This window comes from Kryptolebias marmoratus, linkage group LG1 (assembly GCF_001649575.2).
Source record: "Kryptolebias marmoratus isolate JLee-2015 linkage group LG1, ASM164957v2, whole genome shotgun sequence".
Classification (NCBI taxonomy): Eukaryota; Metazoa; Chordata; class Actinopteri; order Cyprinodontiformes; family Rivulidae; genus Kryptolebias; species Kryptolebias marmoratus.
This window is the reverse complement of record NC_051430.1, coordinates 35,476,563-35,499,378: the sequence shown is the minus strand read 5'-3', so window position 1 is coordinate 35,499,378 and position 22,816 is coordinate 35,476,563. Positions and strand designations below refer to the sequence as shown.

General features: G+C 42.7%; 2 protein-coding genes across 6 annotated transcripts in view; both read right to left on the bottom strand.

Annotated features, from left to right (window-relative positions):
- Positions 1 to 5,646: 5,646 nt before the first annotated feature.
- Positions 5,647 to 10,603, bottom strand: phlda1 (pleckstrin homology-like domain, family A, member 1). Its single transcript, XM_017431541.3, has 2 exons — positions 9,800 to 10,603; positions 5,647 to 8,139 (listed from the first exon to the last, which is right to left on the bottom strand). Exon 1 carries the CDS (start codon positions 10,307 to 10,309, stop codon positions 9,842 to 9,844), a length of 468 nt encoding a protein of 155 aa, XP_017287030.1. The 5' UTR covers positions 10,310 to 10,603; the 3' UTR covers positions 5,647 to 8,139; positions 9,800 to 9,841.
- A 576-nt stretch (positions 10,604 to 11,179) lies between these two features.
- The window catches only part of nap1l1 (nucleosome assembly protein 1-like 1), a 19,695-nt gene continuing 8,058 nt past the window's right edge, over positions 11,180 to 22,816 (bottom strand). For 2 of the 5 annotated variants that reach the window (XM_017431584.3, XM_017431583.3), the window contains exons 5-15: positions 22,237 to 22,378; positions 21,025 to 21,117; positions 20,783 to 20,911; positions 20,535 to 20,606; positions 20,323 to 20,462; positions 20,027 to 20,172; positions 19,913 to 19,932; positions 18,691 to 18,813; positions 18,580 to 18,612; positions 18,442 to 18,492; positions 11,180 to 12,292 (exon numbers count right to left, since the gene is read on the bottom strand). In XM_017431584.3, coding sequence (XP_017287073.1) covers positions 12,254 to 12,292; positions 18,442 to 18,492; positions 18,580 to 18,612; positions 18,691 to 18,813; positions 19,913 to 19,932; positions 20,027 to 20,172; positions 20,323 to 20,462; positions 20,535 to 20,606; positions 20,783 to 20,911; positions 21,025 to 21,117; positions 22,237 to 22,378 — 988 coding nt within the window. In that variant the 3' untranslated portion in view covers positions 11,180 to 12,253. Of the gene's footprint in view, positions 12,293 to 15,306; positions 15,344 to 18,441; positions 18,493 to 18,579; positions 18,613 to 18,690; positions 18,814 to 19,912; positions 19,933 to 20,026; positions 20,173 to 20,322; positions 20,463 to 20,534; positions 20,607 to 20,782; positions 20,912 to 21,024; positions 21,118 to 22,236; positions 22,379 to 22,816 lie in introns of all 5 variants that reach the window. The other 3 variants (XM_017431586.3, XM_017431585.3, XM_017431587.3) reach the window with 2 other exon arrangements.

Genomic DNA, 22,816 nt, shown 5'->3' with positions numbered 1-22,816 from the left:
TCCCTTCGCCTCTCTATTAATGTGCTTGGACACTGAGCTCTGTGAACAGCCAGCCTCTTTAGCGATGACCTTTTGTGTCTTGCCCTCCTTGTGCAAGGTGTCGATGGTCGTCTTTTGGACAACTGTCAAGTCAGCAGTCTTCCCCATTATTGTGTAGCCTATAGAACTAGACTGAAAGACCATTTAAAGGCCTTTGCAGGTGGTTTGAGTTAATTAGCTGATTAGAGTGTGGTACCAGGTGCCATCAATTTTGAACCTTTTCACAAGTCTTCCTTCACTACAGTCTGCTTTCGACACCATCTGGCCCAAAGACCTGATTGCAAAGCTGACCAACCTGGGGGGTTCAACTGCCACCTGCAACTGGGTCCTGGATTTCCTCCAAGACAGACCACAGGTTGTAAGGATGGAAGCTTCTGAGCTGACAGTCAGCGTTGTATCTTTGTATCAGTTTATGCATTAGAAGCGACTAATTGTTCAGTTTGTCACTATTTTCTCAACTGAACCATGTCTATGTTTCTGCACAAATGTCAGTGTGTGGAGACTGTGTATATATTTATATAGACTGTGTATACGCTGATGGTACCAAGGCTGCTGAATGCATCAATCCTCCGGGAGTTATCAGGGGTACACTTGACGTGCTGATATATTCAGCAGCCTTGGCACCATCGGCAGATACGGTCTATCTGTGCTCCACACACAGCGGCAGTTTTTGATATGGACAGCATGCATCACCGCCTGGGGCAGCATTTTGCAGGGGGTGGCATGAGAGCTTGAAAAAGAAAATTAAAAATGATGCCTGTCAGTTTGGGGAGTGGAGTTAATTTAGAGAGTGGGGGCATCTCTGTGTTGTGCTCCTGAGAAGGTGTCGCCCAGGGTTAGGGAAGAAGGAGACGAGGGAAGAGGCCAGAGGATTCACAGGGACATAGCTTCAGTTATCATCAAAACAAAGGGGAAAAGCTTTGTGTTTTGTTTGTGTTATGCCCTAAATGTAATTCAGTTCCAGTCACTTTATTCCTTTTTACAATCGAAGTTGCTGCCTACTTCCTGTTCAAACAGGGAGGAGATCTTATTGAGTTATATTTGTACCAGACAGTGAAATGTGCTCTGAGCCAACAATAATGTGTCCAACGCTCACCTCTCACACACATGTGCTCAGTCTGTGTATGTTTGCTCGCTGGAGTTGACCCAGTGTACGGCAGGACATTTTAATATATATGTCTGCCGCCTTCCTGATGTCTTATTCTTTGCATGTTTGTCACACTTAAATATCTCAGAGCATCAAACAAGTGAAGGAGTCTGAAGGGATTGCCCTCTAAACCTAATAACTGGGTTGGCCAGCCTCAGCACCAAGAACTGCAATCAAGCGTTTGCAATAACTTGTGATGAGTTTTTTACAGCCCTGTAGAGGAGTTTTGGCCCACTCGCCTTTGCAGAGTTGTTGGAATTCAGCCACACTGCCTTTTTAAGGTCACGCCGCAGCATCTCAGTCAGATTCAGGTCAGGTCTTTGACTAGACCGATCCAAAGTCTTCATTTTATTTTTCTTCAGCCGGTCAGAGGGAGACTTGCTGGTGTGTTTTGGATCATTGTCTTGCTGCAGAACCCACAAACAGATGGCCGGACGTTCTCCTTCAGGATATTTTGGTAGAGAGCAAAGTTCATGGTTCCACAGCAAGACTTCCAGGTCCTGAAGCAGCAAAACAGCTTCAGACCATCACACTACGACTTCATATAATGTTCCTTATCTGAAACGCTGTGATGCTTTTAAGACAGATATAATGGAAGATCACCTTCCAAAAAGTTCAGCTTTTGTCTTGTCATTCCACAGAGTATTTTCCCAAAGGTCTTGGGGATCATCAAGATGTTTTCTTTATGTTCTTGGAACATTTTTGCCAAGCCTCTTTCTTACGGTGAACACATGAACACTGACTTTAACTGAGGAAGAGGAGGCACACAGCTCTTTGGATGTTGTTGTGGGAGCTTTTGTAACCTCCTGGATGAGTCGTTGTTGCGCTCTTGGGGTAATTTTGGTCGTCCGGTCACTGCTGGGGAGGCTCACCCCTGTTCCATGTTTTCACCATTTCTGGATAATGGCTCTCAGTGTGTTTCGCTGGAGTCCCAAAGCTTCAGAAATGGCTTTATAACTGTTTCCAGACTGATAGATCTCAATTACTTTGTTTCTCATTGGTTCCTGAATTTCTTTTGTTTTGTCAGGCAGGTCCTATTTAAGTAATTTCTTGATTGAGAGCAGGTGTGGCAATAATGAGGCCTGGGTGTGGCTAGAGAAACTGAAAACAAACCAACAACTTTAGAGCATCTATAAAGTGCTGTTTCCCTGTGACACTGCTTTAGTGCTGCCCTTCACAGACCTAACTGTGTGATATTTTAAAGCTGTTTAGACCCTAATTTAAGTGGTTTTAATGTTATGGCAGTATCATGCTTTACCACAGTTATGCTCAGCCAGAACTGTCTACAAGCATTTGTTTAATGTAAATTACCCTTCAACCCATGCATTTCTCTAATAAATCATTTTTTGTTCTACAGATTATCATCAAATAGATTTTGGCATTAGTAGATTTTGCATTCATTAGTAAAGATGTGGATCCTTGTTTCTGCCTTCCTACTGTTTCTGGCCTGCACCAGTTATTCATTCAGCCAATTTCCTGGTTTTTCCGTGTCTTTTGTGCTTCTTTTTTATAGTTTTCCTGGCTGTTATCTCATCCTTAGCTTAATATCTTAACTACATGACTCCCAGTGTCTGTGTCCCTCTCCTGGTGTGAGGTCCTAATTCCTGTCTTTATTCAGGACAATGTTCTTCTGTGAGGCTTGTTTTAAATTATAGCAATGCTCCAGGTTTGGTTTGGTTTTTTATTTTTGATTTTTTAGCATAGACACACAATCAGAAAGAAATAGTGCCATTTTTCATGGTGATTTACTGCCATCCAGCTTTAAATAACTGCTTGTTGGCACCTGCTACTCATTTTCAGATCATCTTAGCTGAGAAGGCCTGGGCTCACAAACACTTATAATAAAAGGAGGTTGATTGAAAAATTCCTGATCTCACTATAAATGTCTAATCACTCAGATATGTCAGAACCTCAGTGTTATATTCATTAACAGAGATTGTAATATTTTATCTGTAGGCACCAGCTGCCCTGCAACAGGAAATGGATGGATAGATATATTATCAGTCAGTCTCTCCTCTTTAAATATGGCTGATGAACCTAATAAATGAAAGTAAAGAGATGTAGATCTCAGCAGTTAGTAAACAGCAAACCAGAGTCTGAGTTTTTTTTCCCATAGTCGACTAAAATGCTTATTATGGGCCAGGGAGCCATCCTGACTCCTGAGAACTATCCTTTTAAAGGTGAGAAGCAGAGCACTCTGCCTCATCCTCTCCTTGTATTAAATACACTTCACATTGGAAAAGTCCATCCCTGAACAGCTCAGAACAGATGTGGAACAAACTCCAAGCTTCGACCGATTACAGACTCAAAAACATCACTGAGCTGTCACTGTTGGGGACTCAAAACTGGGACAAAATACACAAATTCCCCTTTGTTGTCTCACTAAATGATGAGTGTTTGTGATCCATGTGGCAGTTTTTGAAAATCCTAGCTTACAGTTATGTGCCGTTTGTGTCAGGTTTTGTTTTTGTATTTAGTGTTTTGTTCCTGGTTTCTTTGGGGTTTGGTTTCCTGTTTGCTGTTCATTTGTCTTCATTCTCCATTTATCCCCCGTCAGCTCTGGTTATTGCCACGCCCATCTCCACCTGTGCCCACTTCCCATAATCATCCTCAGCTTTAAAACCTGGTCACTTTCTCCATCACCCTGCTGGTTCATTGTCCCTTGTCTCTCGCCTCGGCTTGTCGTTTTGGATTTTGTTTAGTTTTTGTTCTTTCTTTAGTTTTTTAGGATGAGTCTGCATTCTGGGTTCGCCTCTTTCTCCACCCCGCATGACAGTTTGCAAAACTATTCTTGATCATGCATTTTATGTTGTTGTCCACATCACACAAATGATAAATTAATGTTGAGTGCATTTAATCTATTTCCTGTATAATCTGCAAAGAAAAACATACCTAGAAGATAAATAGAAGAACATACATGTCAAGTAGGATGCAATACTCCTCAGCCTTATAAAAATAATAATTTTCATTGCTAACTTGGCTTCCAAAGCAGCAAACGGCTCACCAGGAGGACGATTAAGTTACAGTCCCCCCTGCAGCTTTCCCTTTGAACCAGCCGCTGCAGCTGCTCTCCAAACAGGACTTAAGAAACTGTTGCTACGACTTGGATCGCAGGATGACCGCCAACTAATTTCTCGCCATAAGCAGCTGTCTTTGATGTGGACATGTGACAGCAGGGATTTAGGAAGGGCATCGAATCTGGACACGTCTCGTTGCAGAACTTGAACCCACTGAAACTTGTTGACTTCCAGGACCCACATAAACAGTAGTGCTGAAAAGAATATTCCCTTACTCCTGAGACTTGAACCCATTCTGCAACACAGCATGAGGTGGTATCTCAGCAGCTGGAGGAGGCCGGTGCCGGTTCTGTTGAAGGTTCGTATCTCAGGTTCTCCTCTTCAGAACGTTACCTGCAGTCAGTCTCCAGACTCTGGGTTGTATTTTCCACCAGGAGCGAAACTAAACTTTGTCCTTCAGGAAGCTGAAGAACGACTCAGCTGTTGGAGTTTAGGGTCGGTTACAACAAACTGAACCATTTCAGGTATGAAGACAGAGTACCTGTGTGTGAATGAGACGGAGGTAGGTGGAACTGAGGCTACAAGGTCAAAGGTCACAGAGGTGCAGGACTTTATCTGTCCAGGAGGACAGGGAGTGTAGTAAAGAGGTGAAGAGAGTCCAGCAGGATGGAGAAAAGGTTCAGGAGTGATCTGTGACAAAAGGGTGGCAGCAAAGGTCAAAGGTCAAAGGAAAGGTTTCCAGACAGTGGTGAGAGCAGCCATGTTGTCTGGTTTGGAGACAGAACAGGAAGTGTCAGAGCTGAAGATGTTGAGGTTCTCCTTGGGAGGGACGAGGATGGACAGGATCAGGAATGAGGTCCTCAGAGGTCCAGCGCAGGTTGAAGGACTGGGAGATAAAGACTGAGACGGTTTGGACATGTCCAAAGGAGGGACAGAAGGATGTTAGAGACAAAGAGGAGACATATGGATGCAGTTAGAGGACAGACTGAGACAGTTTGGACATGTCCAGAGGAGGGACAGAAGGACGTTAGAGACGTATGGATGCAGTTAGAGAGGACATGGAAGACAGAGGACATGGAGGACAGAGTCAGATGGAGCAGCTCACAGATAAAGGCGGCCATTGAAGCTATCTGTCAGAGCTGCAGTCAGCATGAAAGCCTGCGAGTCGGAGCTGAAAGTGTCCCGCTGCAATGGATCGAGTTTAATTGAATCAGCCCGGCTTCAGACAACAAAGTGGCCGCCGCCACGTGCACTTTTCACGTTCCACTCCGGCAGTTTATTTAAGTGGCAGCAACTGGCAGTGAAACCCAACTCCCTGGGTGGCTTCTACATTTAGAGCAGGAAACACGGGGTGAGAGGTTCGAAGAGGCTGGAGACTGAACCAGGTCATTCAGGTGACCCCGCTGATCCGCTGCTGTGGGACAGACAGAAACCACACCAGACTCTTTGTTTTCTTTTATTAATGGAATGCATTTTGTTTGAGGTATGAAAATATATCTCACATCAAAATAAGAAAGTGGACAGTGGCTGCAGAGGGCGCAGCTGTAACTGGCTGAGGAATGCATGTCAGCGAAGCGTTGACCCTGTAGGATGATGACAGCAACACACAGGCATGTGTCGGGCTGGCAAGGAAACAGGAAGCAACATGAGCCACAGTGAGATCAATGATGTCAAGTCTCCATCAGGAGAAATAACTGAGACTGTTGCCGGACACGTCCCCCTGAAAGGCGCTGAGTGCCACCACTGAAATCTGTTTACTTCCTGGTGGAAAACAGTTCATGCCTGCAGGATGTCAAGTTTTCTGAGACATGTCGGAGGCTGAGCTGCTGCAGAGACTGTGTAACAGCGCTTTCCTTCCTCAATCATTTAATGAGCCTGGATTGAATAAATGTCTGACAGTCAGCTTTAGTCCCTATTTGCACTACTTCAGATATTTATTATAAACACTGAAAATACTGGATGTTTTTAAACATTCAGGTTTTTGGTGGATCCATGAGGACTAGAGATCCAACACTTCTTATAACCAATAAAGCAGGAGGCTAGTTTGTGTCTTAGAAACCAAAACAACAATGAAGCCATTTTTTATTTGGCTTCTTTTATCCATATGTCTACAATAGGTGACATGGAATAAATAAGACGGTAACTCCTAAAGCATTTTTCACTTTTACTTAAGACCTTGTCATAAAGTGCCAAAGAAAATACATTTTTAATATCTATAAATAAAGTTTGGAGCCAGCTCTGACAAACTAAATACTAGTTATTAAGTAGGGACGGGCATATTTACCTAATACTCTTCCAATTTGTAATTATTTTTTGAATATTTAAGCCTTTTGGGAGCCAGAAGCTTCCAGTACAGAGATGTGTCCAGCGGTGAAGCTGAACTCACCCGGAACCATGGTTTCCACTTTATAACCCTTTCAAAATAAAAGACAGAAACAGATCCTGGTGGGAGTGAGAGGTAGACGGTGTACTTTTAGGAAATAACTTGGTGCTGGTGTTAAAAAATTCAATCAAATCAAAAACATTCTTCATAATTAGACTTCAAATCACCGCCCATCCCTCCTGGTAGCTGCTAACGACTTGGCTGTTAGCTCAGGTCCTTACTGAGCTCCACCTTGAATGTGAACAGAAAACGCTGCGTAAAGATGGCGTTTTTAAGACAGGCTGTCGATGCCTGCGTGAATAACCATCGGTTTCCAAAGCAGCTTCTGAGAACTAAGAACCCTTACTGTTGTCAAGGCTTTACCTGGTGTTTGTGTGATATTACTTTATAAAAATGATGGATTTTAATCACTTCTCCTGTCTCTGAAGCAGCTCAGTCTAATTTATGGTTCATGTTAGCTTTTCTGTACAACCACATAACTAAACCGGGCCGAGACTGTTGGCGACTAGTTTAGGAACGGCGTTCACGGGAGAGTCTCCAAAATGTCTCAAAATATTCGAGAGGACGCAGACGTTTGCCGTCTTATTGCTTGAACTTTGAACAAATTTCTTCTCAGGTTGGTTTCCATAATTCTGGAGCACCTTGACGCCGGGCAGGGGAACTCTCCTTATGATGAAAAAAACAAAAAAACTATCGAGGTTACAGCCCTGAATGTCCAGGTCGAACAACGTTTATGATAAAAAAATAATAATAATTTGAATCCTGCTCCAAACACTTCATCCAGCAACAGCTGGGGTCACGGGGTCACGGGTCTGTGATTTTTATTTTACGGGTCAAACGCTGAAAACTGAACCTGGCTGCTGAAAAGGTGGCCGCACGGCTCGCTGGTGACAAACACGAATCCCGAGTCTCCAACAGCCGCAGCCCGACGAGGTACGACCTTTAGGCTTCAGACTCAAACTCAACGGAAACGCTGAGCTGTTAACTAATCCAGCCTGTAGAAGTTGGAGCAAGTTTACTTTATCCACACTTTGTGTTTGTTTCTGTGTAAAGTGGGGATGAAACACTGACCAACATAAAACTGAAATGTATCAAATGAGTCTTTGGCTCTGCTGAAAAATGAAAATATGGCCGACACATTTCATCGACTCACCTACAGCAACCATCCTAAGACGTGGAGCGTTCCCTAAAGCTCGTGGAAAGGACCGCCACATTTCCACGCTGCGACCGGCTCGGCAGCTACTTCCTGTTCCTCTCTAACAGCATCCACACGGAACATTCATCGATGACGAAACACTTTCATAAAAAAATATATACACGTCTAATAAATAGGAGACGGTGGAATACAGCGGTTTTCTCACATGCTTTCAGTCCATCAGTCTTTTGTGAAGGAAGTCTCTGTATTGACAAAGGGGCGGAGCGCTGGTGGGTGGAGCCCACGGCGTGACGGCGGTCTCCTCCTCGGTGGAGCAGCGGCGGTGGGAGGGGAGGGGGGGGGGGGGGGGGGGGGGGGGGGGGGCTCATATTCTTCCTCGGCCGAGTGTCAGATTCACCTGCGGATGCAATCCGTTAGACAGTTGCGGATAAATATCTGAAAGGTGATCTGTGTATGAAGTCACTTGTTTCTGCACGTGTCCGTGTCTGTTAGCGAAATATCTCACGAGCCTGCGGACAGATTTTCATGAAGCTCTACAGCTGATTAACCGTTTTAAGACGGTCGTCACAGCTAATCAACCTTAGCTAACAAAAATGGCTCCAACTTACTCCGATTTACAGATATTGAGCTGGAATTGAATGTGGAAGTAGATTATTTATACATATTTATTATTTTTAATCAGAATGATGACATGTGAGGGAAAACAAAGCTTTGATAATGACACTCAAGACTTAGGACTTCATTAATTCACTTTCTGTGCTGAAGCCAAAGCCCGGTGTGCACAGGGAGCCGCATGTGAAGCAACTTTAAGCTCATGTAGCTGAGCTGCAGCACATTTAGAAGCTAAATTTGCATTTAGCTTCAGATGTGGGCACGGAGCAGCTGCTTCCCTCAGCTAAACATTTATCTATGAACATCTGCACTGATTACAGGAAGTTTAAGATGCATTTGTTCCAGAAATATTTCAGAAAAGATTCAAAGCAGACTAAAGCTAAAATGATCTTATTCAAAGCTAAAGGTTAAAATTATTCAGTTTTCATTTTTATTCAGCCAAAACTAGCTAAACAAATGCTAAAAGCTAAAACCAGCTGAACAACAGCTACAAGTTAAAACTAGCAGAACAGCAGCTAAAAGCTAAAACCAGCAATCCAGAAGCTAAAAGCAGCAAAGCATTAGCTAAAAGCTAAAATTATCAGAACTGTAGCTAAAAACAAAAATCAGCAGAGGAGAAGCTAAAAGCTAAAACAAGCAGAACAGTAGCTAAAACCAGCAAATAACTAGCTGAAAGCCAAAAACCAACAGAACAGCTAAAACTAGCAAAACCATATGTAAACCCTAAAGTAAGCAAATCACTAGCTAAAAGCTAAAATCAGCAAAGTGGCAACTAGCAGAACAACAGCTAATAGCTAAAATGAGCAAAACAGTAGCTAAAAGCTTAACCCACCAATCCAGAAGGTAAAGCTAAAAGCAGCAAAGCAGTAGCTAAAAGCTAAAATGATCAGAACTGTAGCTAAAAACAAAAGTCCGTGGAAGAGAAGCTAAAGGCTAAAACTAGAAGAACAGTAGCTAAAACCAGCAAAGAACTAGCTGAAAGCTAAAACAAGCAACATGGTGTCTAGAAGCTAAAACCAACAGAACAGCTAAAACTAGCAAACCATAGGTAAAACCTAAAATAAGCAAAACACTAGCTAAAAGCTAAAATTAGCAGAAGTGCAACTAAAGGCTAAAACTGAAACTGTTACACTAAAGAAGATTTTAGGACAAAGTCCTGAACGTTTTGTTAGCTGATCGGCTGAAACAGAGTCCAAAAAGACACTATAAACAGGGGGACAACGATTGTGCTAAATAAAGTCTCCGGGACCTGGAATGTGTCCCTGTTTTCATGGGCCTAACAGGAATGTTGTTTGGACACCAACTATACTTTGGGTATTTTGTGGGTCATACATTGAAAGTTTGGGAACCAAAGCACATATCCTCCCTCTCTGTATTATATCCAGGAAGTGCTTCTTTTTCAGAGGGTCAACCCGTCCAGCCCCCCCAGCCCCCTGCTTTCTTACCGCTGGCGCCGCGCCCCTGGACGCGCCCCTGGCCGCGGCGGGTCACGCCACGTTCGGGGCGCTCCGGACGGTTTTCTGGCCTGGCAGGGGCACCATGGGCACCACGAGCAGCTGCTGCTTCTGCCGGGTGGACTTGACGGCCAGGATCGCCTGCCGGTTCTTGTACTGGACCATCTGCAAGGTGATCTCCGCGTTCCAGCCCTCGTCCTGCGGGCACCTGAAGTCGATCTCCTTCCCCTCCGTCATCACCACGGTGAAGTACACGTACTTGCCCTTGCGCTCCACGCAGTCCACGGTCTTCATGTTGGCGAAGTGCAGCTCCTTGACTTTGCCCGTGTCCCCCCCGCCTCCCCCGGGCTGCTGCTGCGGGTGGTCGTGCTGCTTGGGCGGCAGCAGCCTCACGCCGTCCTCCGTCAGGAAGCAGCGCTTCTTCTTCCACAGCTGCAGCAGCCCGTCGCTGCGCTTCTCCAGCAGCCCCTCCTTGAACACCTTCCTCCCGTCCTCCAGCATGGTCGGCGCCGGCTGAGGGGACCGATGGGCGGCTGGATGCGCGTCTGTGTGCCGGAGTGTCCTGGAGGAGAGGAGCGCTGCTGGCTGTCTGCCTCTCTGTCTGTCTGTCTGACTGACTGTCTGCCTCTCTGCTCCGGTCAGTGTTGGTGGGGCGGGCGGGGTCTGGAGGACAGCACCGCCCCCCACAATCACAGGCGGATAACCATGTTACAGTCATGTCTCGATACAAGTGGTTATTGTCTGAATGCTGACTCAGCACCGTTTATTTTTATTTACTTTTTACCCATTTAATAAAACATTCAGGTTTTTTTTTTTTAAACTTCTATACTTTCCAAAAATATTTACAAATATAGAAACAGATTGGGAGAGCTGTCAACCAGCAACGTTCGAGTCCAGATGATCTGCTCCTAACATTAGTTACAATCAGCACCACTTTCACCCTTTTTATTTTATTTTATTGTCATTTCCCATCAGACTCGTTCAGTTTTCTCTGTAAGATCCATTCAGTCCACAGAGCATCTGTCCTGAATGTTGGCCTACAGCTCTCTCTGCTGGCGCAATAAGAACCCAGACAAGGTTCCTACATGATCAATCTCCATGTTTTCAGACTCGCATGGAAAATTTGACCAATTAAAAAAAGAAATTTACCTAAATCATCCATGAACCTGTGGTTGCCCTTTTCTTTTGTCACATTTACCTTTAGGACACACCAGACCTCCCAGGAAAGAACCATCTGCTCCTTTCTCCAGGCAAGATGAAAGATGCTCCTGAAGTTTGAGCAACTTTCAGAAAATTTAGAAAATACAATCTGGAAAACGATAAAATTTAAATTTTCTCAAGACTTGTTATTAAAGACAAAGAAACTAGAAACATGTTTAACCAATTTATTGAATAACATCCACATACAGGTATTGAGTACATAAGTATTTTTGTAGCATAGCATTTTTGCCTTGACAACAGCTGACCCGACAGGAACTCCTGTTCTCTAATCCAGCTTGGAAACGAAACGTGAACCCCCCTCTTTTCCTGACCAAGTATTGCTTTGACGTGCTTCTCTGTGGCATTCTGGGTGGAGGGTCGAGACGGGTCGAGACGGGTCACTGGCCAAAACAACACCCGGAATAAGATGACCCATTTTCTTTCACAGTGATTCAAAGAAATGTACAAGAGCTCAGAAAGCTAGACTGAAGTCTGGGANGGGGGGGTCTGATCCTTTCATTGTGCTACATGTCCCGAACATCCAGCCAGTAAAGGTAATGCTGTTACACCGTCACCCGGCACACCACCGGCTCACTCCCCTCCCTTCATCGTTCCCTGAACTTCCTGGAATGTTTAAGGGGGAGAGGAGACGAGCGGCGTTCCTGCCCGTCTGCATCCTGGAATGTATCGAGTGGAACACGGGAGAACGAGCACGCCGACCCATCGCCCCCCCGTCCACAACAGGACCTGAACTGCAGGTTGTTTATCGCAGGGGTTCAAAATGCTACAGCTTGGTGAAGTGCCAAGAGACGAGAGAGCAGCGTGGGGGGGTCACCTGGGCCGACCTGGAGCTCTGATCGAATGAACGAATGAGTCGGGGGGGGTGAAGTGATGCCACGGTGCTGCAGCCGAAACCACAGCTGTTGTCTAAGAGCAAATACATCCAAAAACTTCACAAAAACCCAAACTAGTTTAGCAGTGAAGAGACAGGGTCATGCTTTTTGAGAGGAGGTCTATTGTACAGAGAAGGAAGAAAACAGGTCTAATAAAATACTATGTATAGTGAGCCAAACAGCTCCGGTATATTACCATTGTTTTTGTAACAAAAATCTGGAAACTTTTTCTTCAAATTCCCTACCAAGAAAAATACAAAACATTATAAGGCGAGAAGTAACTATTTTTGTTGTTGTTTTAATTTGAGAAGCAGTTACAGTGCAGTTGATCCTCGGGGCAGCCGGGAAGGCTTCACTGCTGCCTGCACTCAGCTGGGGGGGCTGCGTCCTTCTGCAAGAAACCACAACAGCGTGGAAGGTTAGCACGTCACACATGCTGCCACAACTTAAACAACTACACAACCACAGCCACTTCAAGACCTAACATTCAACAAGCAGCTACAAACTGTCTGATTCAGCACCGAAACACAAAAATGACATATGCACATGGTGACCATTGTCCACCTTGGACTAATATGGACTGAGTGCTGCTTGAGGGCTACAGCCAGTTTCAACATTTACTCAGTTCTACTGTAACCAGGTAAAGATGGCCGACCTTCCAGCAGCTCTTTAACACCAGATGGATTGTAATATTTATTTAAAATCAGAAAGGTTGCATCGGACTGAGGCTGAGGTTCTCAGAAGTCTGAAAGCACCAACTGTGTCCAGAAAAACCACAAGCAGTCCCTGGCCTCCAAACTAACCCCAGGACAGACAGCACTCTTATTTGAAAATAAAATTTAAAGGCATTACCAACAATGAAAGGAACCATATCTGTGTTACACCGAGCAGGTGGGAGCAGATAATCAGATACGGATTCTAACTATTCATATTTTGATTATAACACATAAATACTGAGGCAAACATGAGGGACAGGGCTGTGCTTCTCTGGTTAACTGTCGATACGAATCTGCAGCAAAAACAAATGTGATACGATTCTGACAATTTAATATTAGTTTGATTCAATTTAAGCAACAAAGCAAATTAATAACTGTCAGTTATTGCTATTGAGATTAATTAACTACCTAATAAAAATTACTGCTCGTTTTAAAACGGCAATATAAACTTTCATAAAAACTGACTCAAAAATTAAACCTGCCAGCTGTATTTGTGTTCAACTCTTACAGAAACTCAGCAGAAAAGATGCTTTCCACATTATAAATAACAAATTAACCTTTTTTTATGTAACATTGAGCTCATTAAATCAAAGGTGTTGCTGCAGTTTTAACCACTAGGTGGCACTAATGAACAAATACTGTCACATTTAGGGATCAACTGCACTACTTGGTTGTTTTTTTATAAATATTCTTTCCTTTCACTGGCAAAGACAAATACCTGTGCCAAACCAGTAGGTGGGAATAAATGTAGGATTAAACACAAAAAGGAACCTTCCAAACATGGCTGGTCAACCCCAAACACTATTTGTATCTATTTGACAGGTTAATTCTGTCTAAAAACAGATCCTTTCTGGACATGCTTGATGGAAAATGGAAACAGTTTGGACAGATCTTTTAGCAGCTGCAGCGTCACAGTTTCTCCCAAACTTGGATTTGGCACGCACACTAAGAACGGCTTTCAAAACCTTCACTTCGTAGAGACATTTGTTTCAAAAAGTTTGCATGTGGACGACAGGTGCAGGTCTCAGACTGGATGAGGCCTTTGTGTTTTACTGCATCGTTTCTTTAAAAACACACAATCTCCTTCTATTCCACTTTCCTTAGAGTTGCAATTCAACAAATAAAAAAATAATATTCATGCCGCTATTGTTGATTGACTAACCCTAAAAACCGACATTTAGACACCTCAAAATCAGCCAAATAAGAGCCAGGATATTAGATGAATAAAGTAGAGTCTGTGTAACATTTGTGCTGTAGCAGATCAACATATTTGACAAAAACCTTTCCGATAATCTGTCACATACAGATGGGACAAAAATCACATCGACCTGGCTTCAGATTCAATTTATAATCCATTTGTTTTGGGTTTAGATGGTGGCTGACAGCAACTCGAGGTTCAATCTTCAGGTGAGAAGAGTAAAAAGTTCTTTGTAAAGTGAGTGAAGAACAAATAGGGGAAAGAACTTTATGGATGTGGAAATAAGAAATGCACTACAGAGTGCTTTATAGAATCTGGATGAGATTAAAACTGGACTATAACTGTTAGGTTTGGTGTTGACCTCAGTTCAGCTACTTTAAAGCAGGGGTGTTCAGTCCTGGTCCTCAGGGCCTCCATCCTGCAGGTTTTCCTTGTTTCTCTGCTCCAACACACCTGATTCATGGTTAAATCACCTCTTCATGTTCTGCCTGTTAATCAGCCACTGATTCAAATCAGGTGTGTTGGAGCAGAGGAACAGGTAAAACCTGCAGGATGGAGGCCCTGAGGACCAGGACTGGAGACCCCTGCTTTAAAGGAAACAAACAGATGTATGTTGACAGGTATACAGAAGATTTGAACAGGCTGTAAACGATAGTTTGTACTTGCTCAGCTGATTCTAGTACTTTCAGCGTATTACTTCTACATCATACTTCTCAGAGTCCCAACATGTCCGCTGCTATAAAAACTTCAGGTGTGTTAAGTCTGAGCTGTCAGCGAGGGGCTCTGAGTACCTCGGGCAGGTTTTCTTCATGCCGTTAACATTTCCATTCAGGTGATGCAGCTTCTAGTGAATAAGTTGGACATGGCGCTCACAACATACGTCTGCTCCTGACCAACGCTGACAAGTTGATCTAACCGTAAACCTCCCCAAACTGCAGACTTTACAGACGAATATACGGGCTTTTACTGCAGAAAGCCGTTTGGCATCTTTAAAGGCTTTCAGACTCATTTTTGCAGCCATTAGTTGTATTACCCTTCAGTGCATACTTCAGTTGTGCTTCAGGTTTTGAGTGCCAACAAAATATTGGTTGGTTTGTCACATTATAGCAGACAGGGAAAACAGCATTAAAGCAGATCTATAGAGAACTGTTCAAACAGATCAACATGAAAGCACAGAATTTATGGAAGACAAATCCTCATCCTGACACAAGTCAAAAATTAGCCAGCAGAGGACAATATCACCATGGGAACATGAACAAAAAAAGGAGGGCTGGACAAGCTTTACGAGTGCAAACGGTGATCTCTGAATGGGTTAAGCTTTAAAACCAAACCAACAACAAACCGGTGGGTTAGTAACGAGAGAGAGAGAGTGCAGGACGGCGGCAGGAGGAGGAGGAGGAGGAAGGGGGATGGATGGAAAACAAGCCAGAACTGCAGGAGGGACATGAGGGATGGGGGGTCATTAAATGAGCCGAGTCAAGCTGTACCTACCAGGATAAGGTTATTTTTCTACTGTCACCATTTAAACCTAGTGAGGAAAAATTTAAAAAGTAGCTGACAAAAGATGCAAAAGTGACTGAAGATGAAACAAAAAACAAAAACAATGAATAGAAAAATATACAAGCAAAATTAGCAGAATACAGAATGTCAAAGATCTTCAAGCTCAGCAAAGCAGCAGCAGGAGTCAGAATCAGGTCAAACTTCCAGGTGGGACAGTTTGTTTTTATTTGCCCCCACAGATATGTAGATCAAAAAATACTTTATTCTCAGGAAACGTCAAAAAAATGAAGCCGTTTGGAATTAGGCACTTCTTAATTTTTTGCTCAAAAGGAAAAGCTGGTTTTAAAAGACAAAAGTTTTATTTAAAACTAATTCAAAGTATATAGACATTCCTTTTAACGTGGCTTCAGTAAGGTAAATAAACTACATTTATTGAAAAGGGTGAAATAAAAATGTAAACTGTGGTTACCTCTGATAACCTTCAGTCTAAATCCTGTGATTATTAAATCCTGAGCAGCTTCATCTTCTGACAGGTGAAAAGTAGCAGCGAGTCTGCTTTTCATAAAGACGGCCTTCGTGTGTTAAAGATACCCGCCGCCTTCCTGGGCTGTGTTGTGGCTGCTGTCCCGGCTGATGTCTCTTCAGGCAATGCAGGATTTCACAGGCATTTTTTGACATTCTCAAAAGCTGCTTTATTTGAGAACTTTGATAGCTTCTAAACTGACATTCATGAGCATTTCTGGATTGTCCCTGGTCTGCAGCTCTCCTCACATGTTTTGCAGACACAAAGTGACGTCACGTGTCTTCTTCCTGAGTTATTTGGGCTTATTTTGTATTCCACGCTACACAAACCCACAAAGAAGAGACTAGACCGCAGAAACGGTGGCGAATCACTTCAGAAACAATAAATATTGGGTTAAAGTTGCGGTAAAGTTGCTGTGTGTTGGACAAAGTTGCAGAAAGTTGCGATTTTGCGGGGTTTGCTTGATTTTGCGTTAATAGTTGCGATCGCAACATCGTGAAATCCTGGAGGGTCTGAAAAGGTTTGCCATGTTACCATCAGACAAGCAAACCTTGATGATGGTTTGTTAACGGCTCCATATAAACAGCTGTGGACTTGTTTCCATCTCTGAGTCCATTACTGGCAGCCAAAGTTTCCAGCTGCCCTCTGATTAGGAAATCGTTGACTGCCGTTCCTTTAGAACAGGCAACAAGTAGACGAGCAAATTAGGTAATTAGATGAGGAAAAAACTCCACGAAGGATGCACCTATAAATGATCCTCTGACGTCTCAACACAATCAAACACTTCCTGATCTGATCTGGCTGAGGGTCTAAACTATAAACGTCTTGAACAAAAAGCTGTGTTCCATCAAAAATACTCGAAGTATTGCTCGTCAGTCTGCGTGAGGAGGAATAAATTGTATTGGTGTACATTTTCTCTGGTATCAGAGGCAACATTTTCTGAATGAGGAAAATGATCCGGCGTGCAACAGTTAAAGAAGACAGACTGATGGGGTTAGCAAGCAGCCGGAGGCAGCAGATGAACAAACATTTTGTTTTGGAAGGATGGAGATATCATCTGGCTCCTGTTTAGAGTTGGTAAAAAGAATAATCAATCAAAGCCCTGCTGTGAGTTTGTTTCACCCCCTGAGGTCATCCACTGCAAACCTCACATGTCCACAGGTTTCCACTGCTGCCCTGCAGCAAGTGGCCACGCATTTATACAACCATCTAAACGTGCACGGTCCCTCTTCTTTATTAATTAATTCAAACCCACACGTTCTGTCACCACCAACACCACCTGTGGTCATTTAGAGAGGAGGTGGGCCATCTGGTTTACAAATTTGTTTTTTGCACACTTTGCATCTGATTATTTGGAATCCTGTGTGATTTTGAAGATCAATATTGTAAAATATCACAAACATTTCTAGTTTATTACATTACATTGCATTTAAATTTGTGCACATTTAAAAAAGAAAACAATTAAGGGTCTATTTGTGATATAGCTGTAAAATATTACTGATTGTTTCCAGCCCTACTTCCAAGCTTTATAAATCTGGTTAAAGTAAAGTATGGAAACCCTGAAGCCATCAGCTGTCATGTTTCAGCATTTGAAGCCAACTTCCTGTTCATCAGTTTGTTTTACAGCATTTGTCTGAAGTGAAGCTTATGGAAAATTCAATTAACCTTCAGGTTATCTGTAAATTATAAATGTATAAAAACTCCAGTTGTACCAAATAGCTTTATTCAATTATTTCTGCTTCTGTTCTGAAGAATGTCATTTCAATTTTATTGGTCCATTTTGTCAATTTTATGTGCTCTTAAGTTTTTATAATGAAAGCAATAAATGCAAAACTAGTGAGGACAAAAACTTGCTCCAAAAGACCATCCTGAAAGTATTCTGTATCTTGACAATGAATTACAAACTTATCTGTAACTAAAACAATTATTTAAACTCATTTAAGTAGTCAGTCCATAATAAATGTCCTTTTACTGTAATTTACTGTTAAAAAACATGAAGATAAATGTAATCCCTCCTCTCAGCCCCGATGTTTCTACGCAGAAGTCTGTCTTACGTTAAAACTGTTCACTCCTCACACAAACGTGAACCGCAGGGTGGGAAGGAAGCCATGCGTCGGAAATAATTCAACTTGGGTGTAATTTAGCCACAATAATTAGGAACTTTAATTTTCTATTTATCGGCTATTAATACAAACAAGACTGAACAATAGTTTGGATTAATACTGTACACTTTAACTACGACACATTTTTAAATAGATTTCCTGTTTAAACCACAACAGATCCGTTTTACTTCAGGTAAAACCTTTGGGTTTAATAATGGCATGCAGACATACTGAACATACAGAAGAGAAACAATAAGAACATATAAGAGGGGGTTTGTGTGTTAAATTGGGATTAGAAGCTGGAAGTTAAAGCTGGCATTAAATGAGATGAGTTTGACAGTGTGTATTCTCCGTGACGGGACAGCAGTTCTCCACCCGCAGACATGTTTACTGGAGTAACTGCAACCATCCACGGCTGAGGTGGAGAACTGCTGAGCCAGTGCTTACTGAGGACACGAGATCTTTACAGGAAGTCGGGACTCTGCGTGTTTGCCATCTCACCTTGGGATCATAGTCGGGGTCGTTCTCTTCATCAGCCTCCTCTTCACCTTCCTAATAAGAGACACAGCTTCAGTCTCAGTAAACATTAAACAAAAGCTTCAGTTGGGATTCAATTCAAAACTGTTCGGTTTGTTTTACCTCATCATCTGCTTCTTCTCCTTCTTCATCATACTGCAATAAAAAAGATGTCTTGATGAAGCCGGAAGTAAGAAAGCTCGGCCGAGCGCGACATCAGAGACCCGTACTCACGTCGTCGTCGTCGTCCTCGATGGCCTCCCCTGTGAAGTACAGCACAGCCCGGGGGACGATGCGCTCACGGATGAAGTGGCCGATTTCAAAATCTGCAGCCAGGACTGCCTCCGAGTCTTCATCCTGAAACACATCGAGCCGCCTACGGTTTGATTCCTGCATTTTTCCCTGGAGCAGGCAGTGTCACATAACGGCTGCCGATGGGATTAAATATTAAAAAGAGGCTTGTTGTTTTTCATATACTACCCACACTTTTAAAAGCACAAACATAGGATTACTTTAGCTCCAAAGAATAATAAAAGCAGGAACAAACTAAAGTAATGACATTTCAACTGAGGGGATTTATTCTTCCTAAAACATTAAAAAGGTGAAGGGTTTTAAAAGTAGCTTTGGTCTGCTTTAAGGTGTGTCACATGCAGCTGGATGAAGGAAATTAAACTTCATTTTCCCCAAACCTGACAGGTTGTTTTTTGGTGATCAAGAAGGCCGCACATTTCTAACGATGTGAATTATTGGATTGCAATGACTGATTTGTTGATAATCAATACAGGGATGCATGATAGATCCAACATGTATCCTCAACACAATCATTAAACCACAGGTGATTATATTTGAAGCACCGGCGTGTAAACGAACAGACCTGCAGGCCGTGAAGCCCAACATGGTTTACATGATGATGACAGAGGAAAGTCAGGATTAAATAAAATGCACGTTTATTACAACTGATACTGTCATTATTACACTCACAGGCTGTTCTCATATCCTGCAGCCCTACTTTCATGTTGAGGTTTTTACAGTCCGACATCAGAAACACTAAGGAAGCATGGAAGGTGTAAAAGGCAGCTGAATGAAAACTGGTTTCTACAGATCCAGGCTGAGGACTCAAGTACCAGCAGGATTCTAACACTTTCATTGCATTTATCAATTCAGAGCTCGGACAAGAAACTGTCCACAGACAGACTGTGCCAAAACATGTCCCGTTTTAGGACAGGTGTATAAAAATTATTAGTCTGAAACATCATTTGTGTTATTGTAGAGCTGCATGTGCACACACAGACACGTTTCCACTTATAAGATGTGCAATTATTACATAATGAAGGGAAGTTCAGCATCAGTACTGATAAATTTGACTGGACCTACAATGAGTTTTAATCCAGGATGCTTTAATCTGAAAATCTGTAAAGTCAAGGTCCAACAAACAAACAGATTCAGCCTGACTCACCAGCTCTCCATTTTCAGGAACTGTAAACACAAAGACGATAAGTCCTGTTAACATCAAATTTCACGTTTAAAAAACAAAATTAAATATTTGAACCCAGACTCTGATGAGCCTTACCCTCTGGTGGGGTAAAGAAGTTGAAGAAGGAGTCGTTGGGGATGGTTTTGGTGACGGTCCTCACTGTGCCACGGCCCTTGTGCTTCTGTTTCTTCTTGATCGTTTTCAACGTGACGTTCTTTCCTTTCGTCCAGTCGATCGTGCATCTGTTGGAAAACAAGCGGTGGGAAGCAAAGTCAGCGTCCAGCAGCCAAAAAAAATGATTCAGATTTGACAAGAGCCTGGAGGGGGAAACAGATTGTGTCGATTCAGAGAGGAAAGGCCTGGAAGAAGAAAGTCATCAGTTCCAGCCTCACCCTGTGCAGCTTATGATCTCTGGTCCATCAAAGGAAAACGGGTCGTTCTCGTCGGGCTCTGACCTCATCTTGTAAGTTTTTGTCAACACTGTATTTGTAAAGAACTCATTGGGCTCAAAGTGGAACTCTAATGTGAAGCTCTGGGGAAAGAAAATAAAAGTTACAACCCGCCGGTACGAGCAGAATGAAGAGAAACGCTCAGATGGACTCACCATGGGCTGCCCTGGATCGGAGAATTTTACTTTAATATCTTGTAAATGTTTAAGTATGGGCTCATCGTGTTCCTGAGAAGAAAAACAAGCTAGGTTTAGAAACAAAACTGCTTCAGTAACGTTTCAGGGTTTTAGGCTGGCAGGACACCTTCATACACACTTCTGCCAGCAGGTGGAGGCAAATCTGGACTTTTTGCATTAAATCAGCTGCTGTGTGTGACACTTTCCCCCTTTCTGAATAAACCCACCTGCAGCATGTCGCTGAGCAGGTCCACGTTCTTGAAAACTGTTAACCAGAACTCTGGGATGCCTTTGGGGTCTTCCTTCTCCTCATCCTTCTTCTCTTCCTCCAACTTGGCTTTTTCCTTCATCTCATCCTGGTTCAGACAAACATTTATTTGAGGAGTGATTTAAATGGGCAGCACAGAAATGACAACGGGCTGTAAGAGTTCAGACGGGAAGCATGCAGGTGTGTATACGTCACCTGTACCTGCTTACTTACTGTCAGCTCTTCCTCCTCATCAGCCTTCCATTCACACTCCTCATCTGTGGGCTCATAGGCTGCTGTCACGATTTCACTTCTCTGGAAGCAAACGTCACGTTAGTTAATTGGTTTAATATGCAAAAATGATCACATATTTGGCTAAATAAAGTGATGAATCCCAAATAAAAACAAAACCAAACACTAAAGTTGTCGGCACAAACTGATGCTGATATTTGCTAAGATTTAAACTGCAAATAAGTTGAAATGTTGTTGAAACTGAATGTGATTTGGAGCTGAACAACTACTCTGTGCAGCTAAGATTTTATTTATTTATGCTTTTATTTTTTGTAGTTTTACATTACTAGTTAAAGACTGAGCACACTAAACTTTGCATCACTCTGAAAAGACGCGTCAACAATGTATTTTGTTAACATTAATCCGTGCAGGTCGTTTCGTCCCAGCAGAGTTGCCGTAGAAACAACAAAGCTGGGTTTTCACATCTTTCTTTGCAGCACCCTGAAGAATATATCGTAAAAGTTAAAGTTATAACATGACTGTCTTACGTAATGTTCTTTGAAACTGTATGAATTTCAACGACGGACAATGCTGATCGAGTTAATCCCACAGAAAAGCTCAGTTAGCAAGTCGACAGATGGTCTACAGCCGATCGCTGAAATAAAACACTGATTATTAAAAATTTTTGGCCAATGTATTTTTCATTTAACAAAAGGCTGCTGCAGCTTTATTTTCCTACTTGGTAACTGATGCACAGGCATTGTCAGTTACTTGTTTATTTCTCTTTAAATAAACATAGCCACCATCAGCCAATTAATATCAGCTGCTTGATTAATTAGTCTCTAGTTAGCATCTATGCTAACTGCATGTCAGTGCCTGAAAGTGTTTTTGGCATATATTATTGTGGACTCATTACACAAGAAAATGTATAAATCAGTGTTTATGTAAAATAAGCCAGACTCATTTTAATTTGAATTTCAGTTTCACAGTGTTTTGGATAAACAGAAGCTAAACATAGCAGAACCCTCTTGGCGTTTATTCACAAACCTGATATTTGCAGAGAATCTAAACTGTTTTGTAATAATTGTGGAGGTGCCTGAAGACCCTACAGACAGTTTTCAAGCAACAAAATGACAGCTGAAAGTTCGGCTTCAGTAACGCAGTATAAATGAAAAATTAAAGAATAATTAACAAAAGACTTACTTTGTCAAAAAGGGGCTGGTACAGGGCTGCGTACTTTCTCTCCAGTTCATGGACTTCTTCATAAAATTTGGCCTCAATGTGGGCACATTTAACCTGCAGGTTTTTGAGGGCGTTTACGCGTCTCTTCACAACCTTTGGTAAACTGTGAAAACAAACGTAACAGGAAGACGTGAGGACAAGCCCAGAAGACACCCGGCAAGTCAGCATATCCTTTAAATTAGGTTGGCTTCAAAACAAAGAGTACACGGCCCCGTCCAGAGCCACTGGAGGTTAGTTTGATTCATGGCCGAGTTGGCGACAGTTTTAGATATGTTTGGTAACACACCACTGAGCAATGGAAATCCAAACTCTTCTTTTTCAGACCCTCCAGGCTTTCGCGATGTTGCGATTGCGACTTTAACCCAATATTTATTGTTTCTAAAGTGATTTGCCACCGTTTCTACGGTCTAGTCTCTTCTTTGTGGGTTTGTGTAGCGTGGAATACAAAATAAGCCCAAATAACTCAGGAAGAAGACACGTGACGTCACTTCCTGTTAACATCAGAATGCCGGGAGCGTGCAGGAGCAGCGACCGAAGCCAA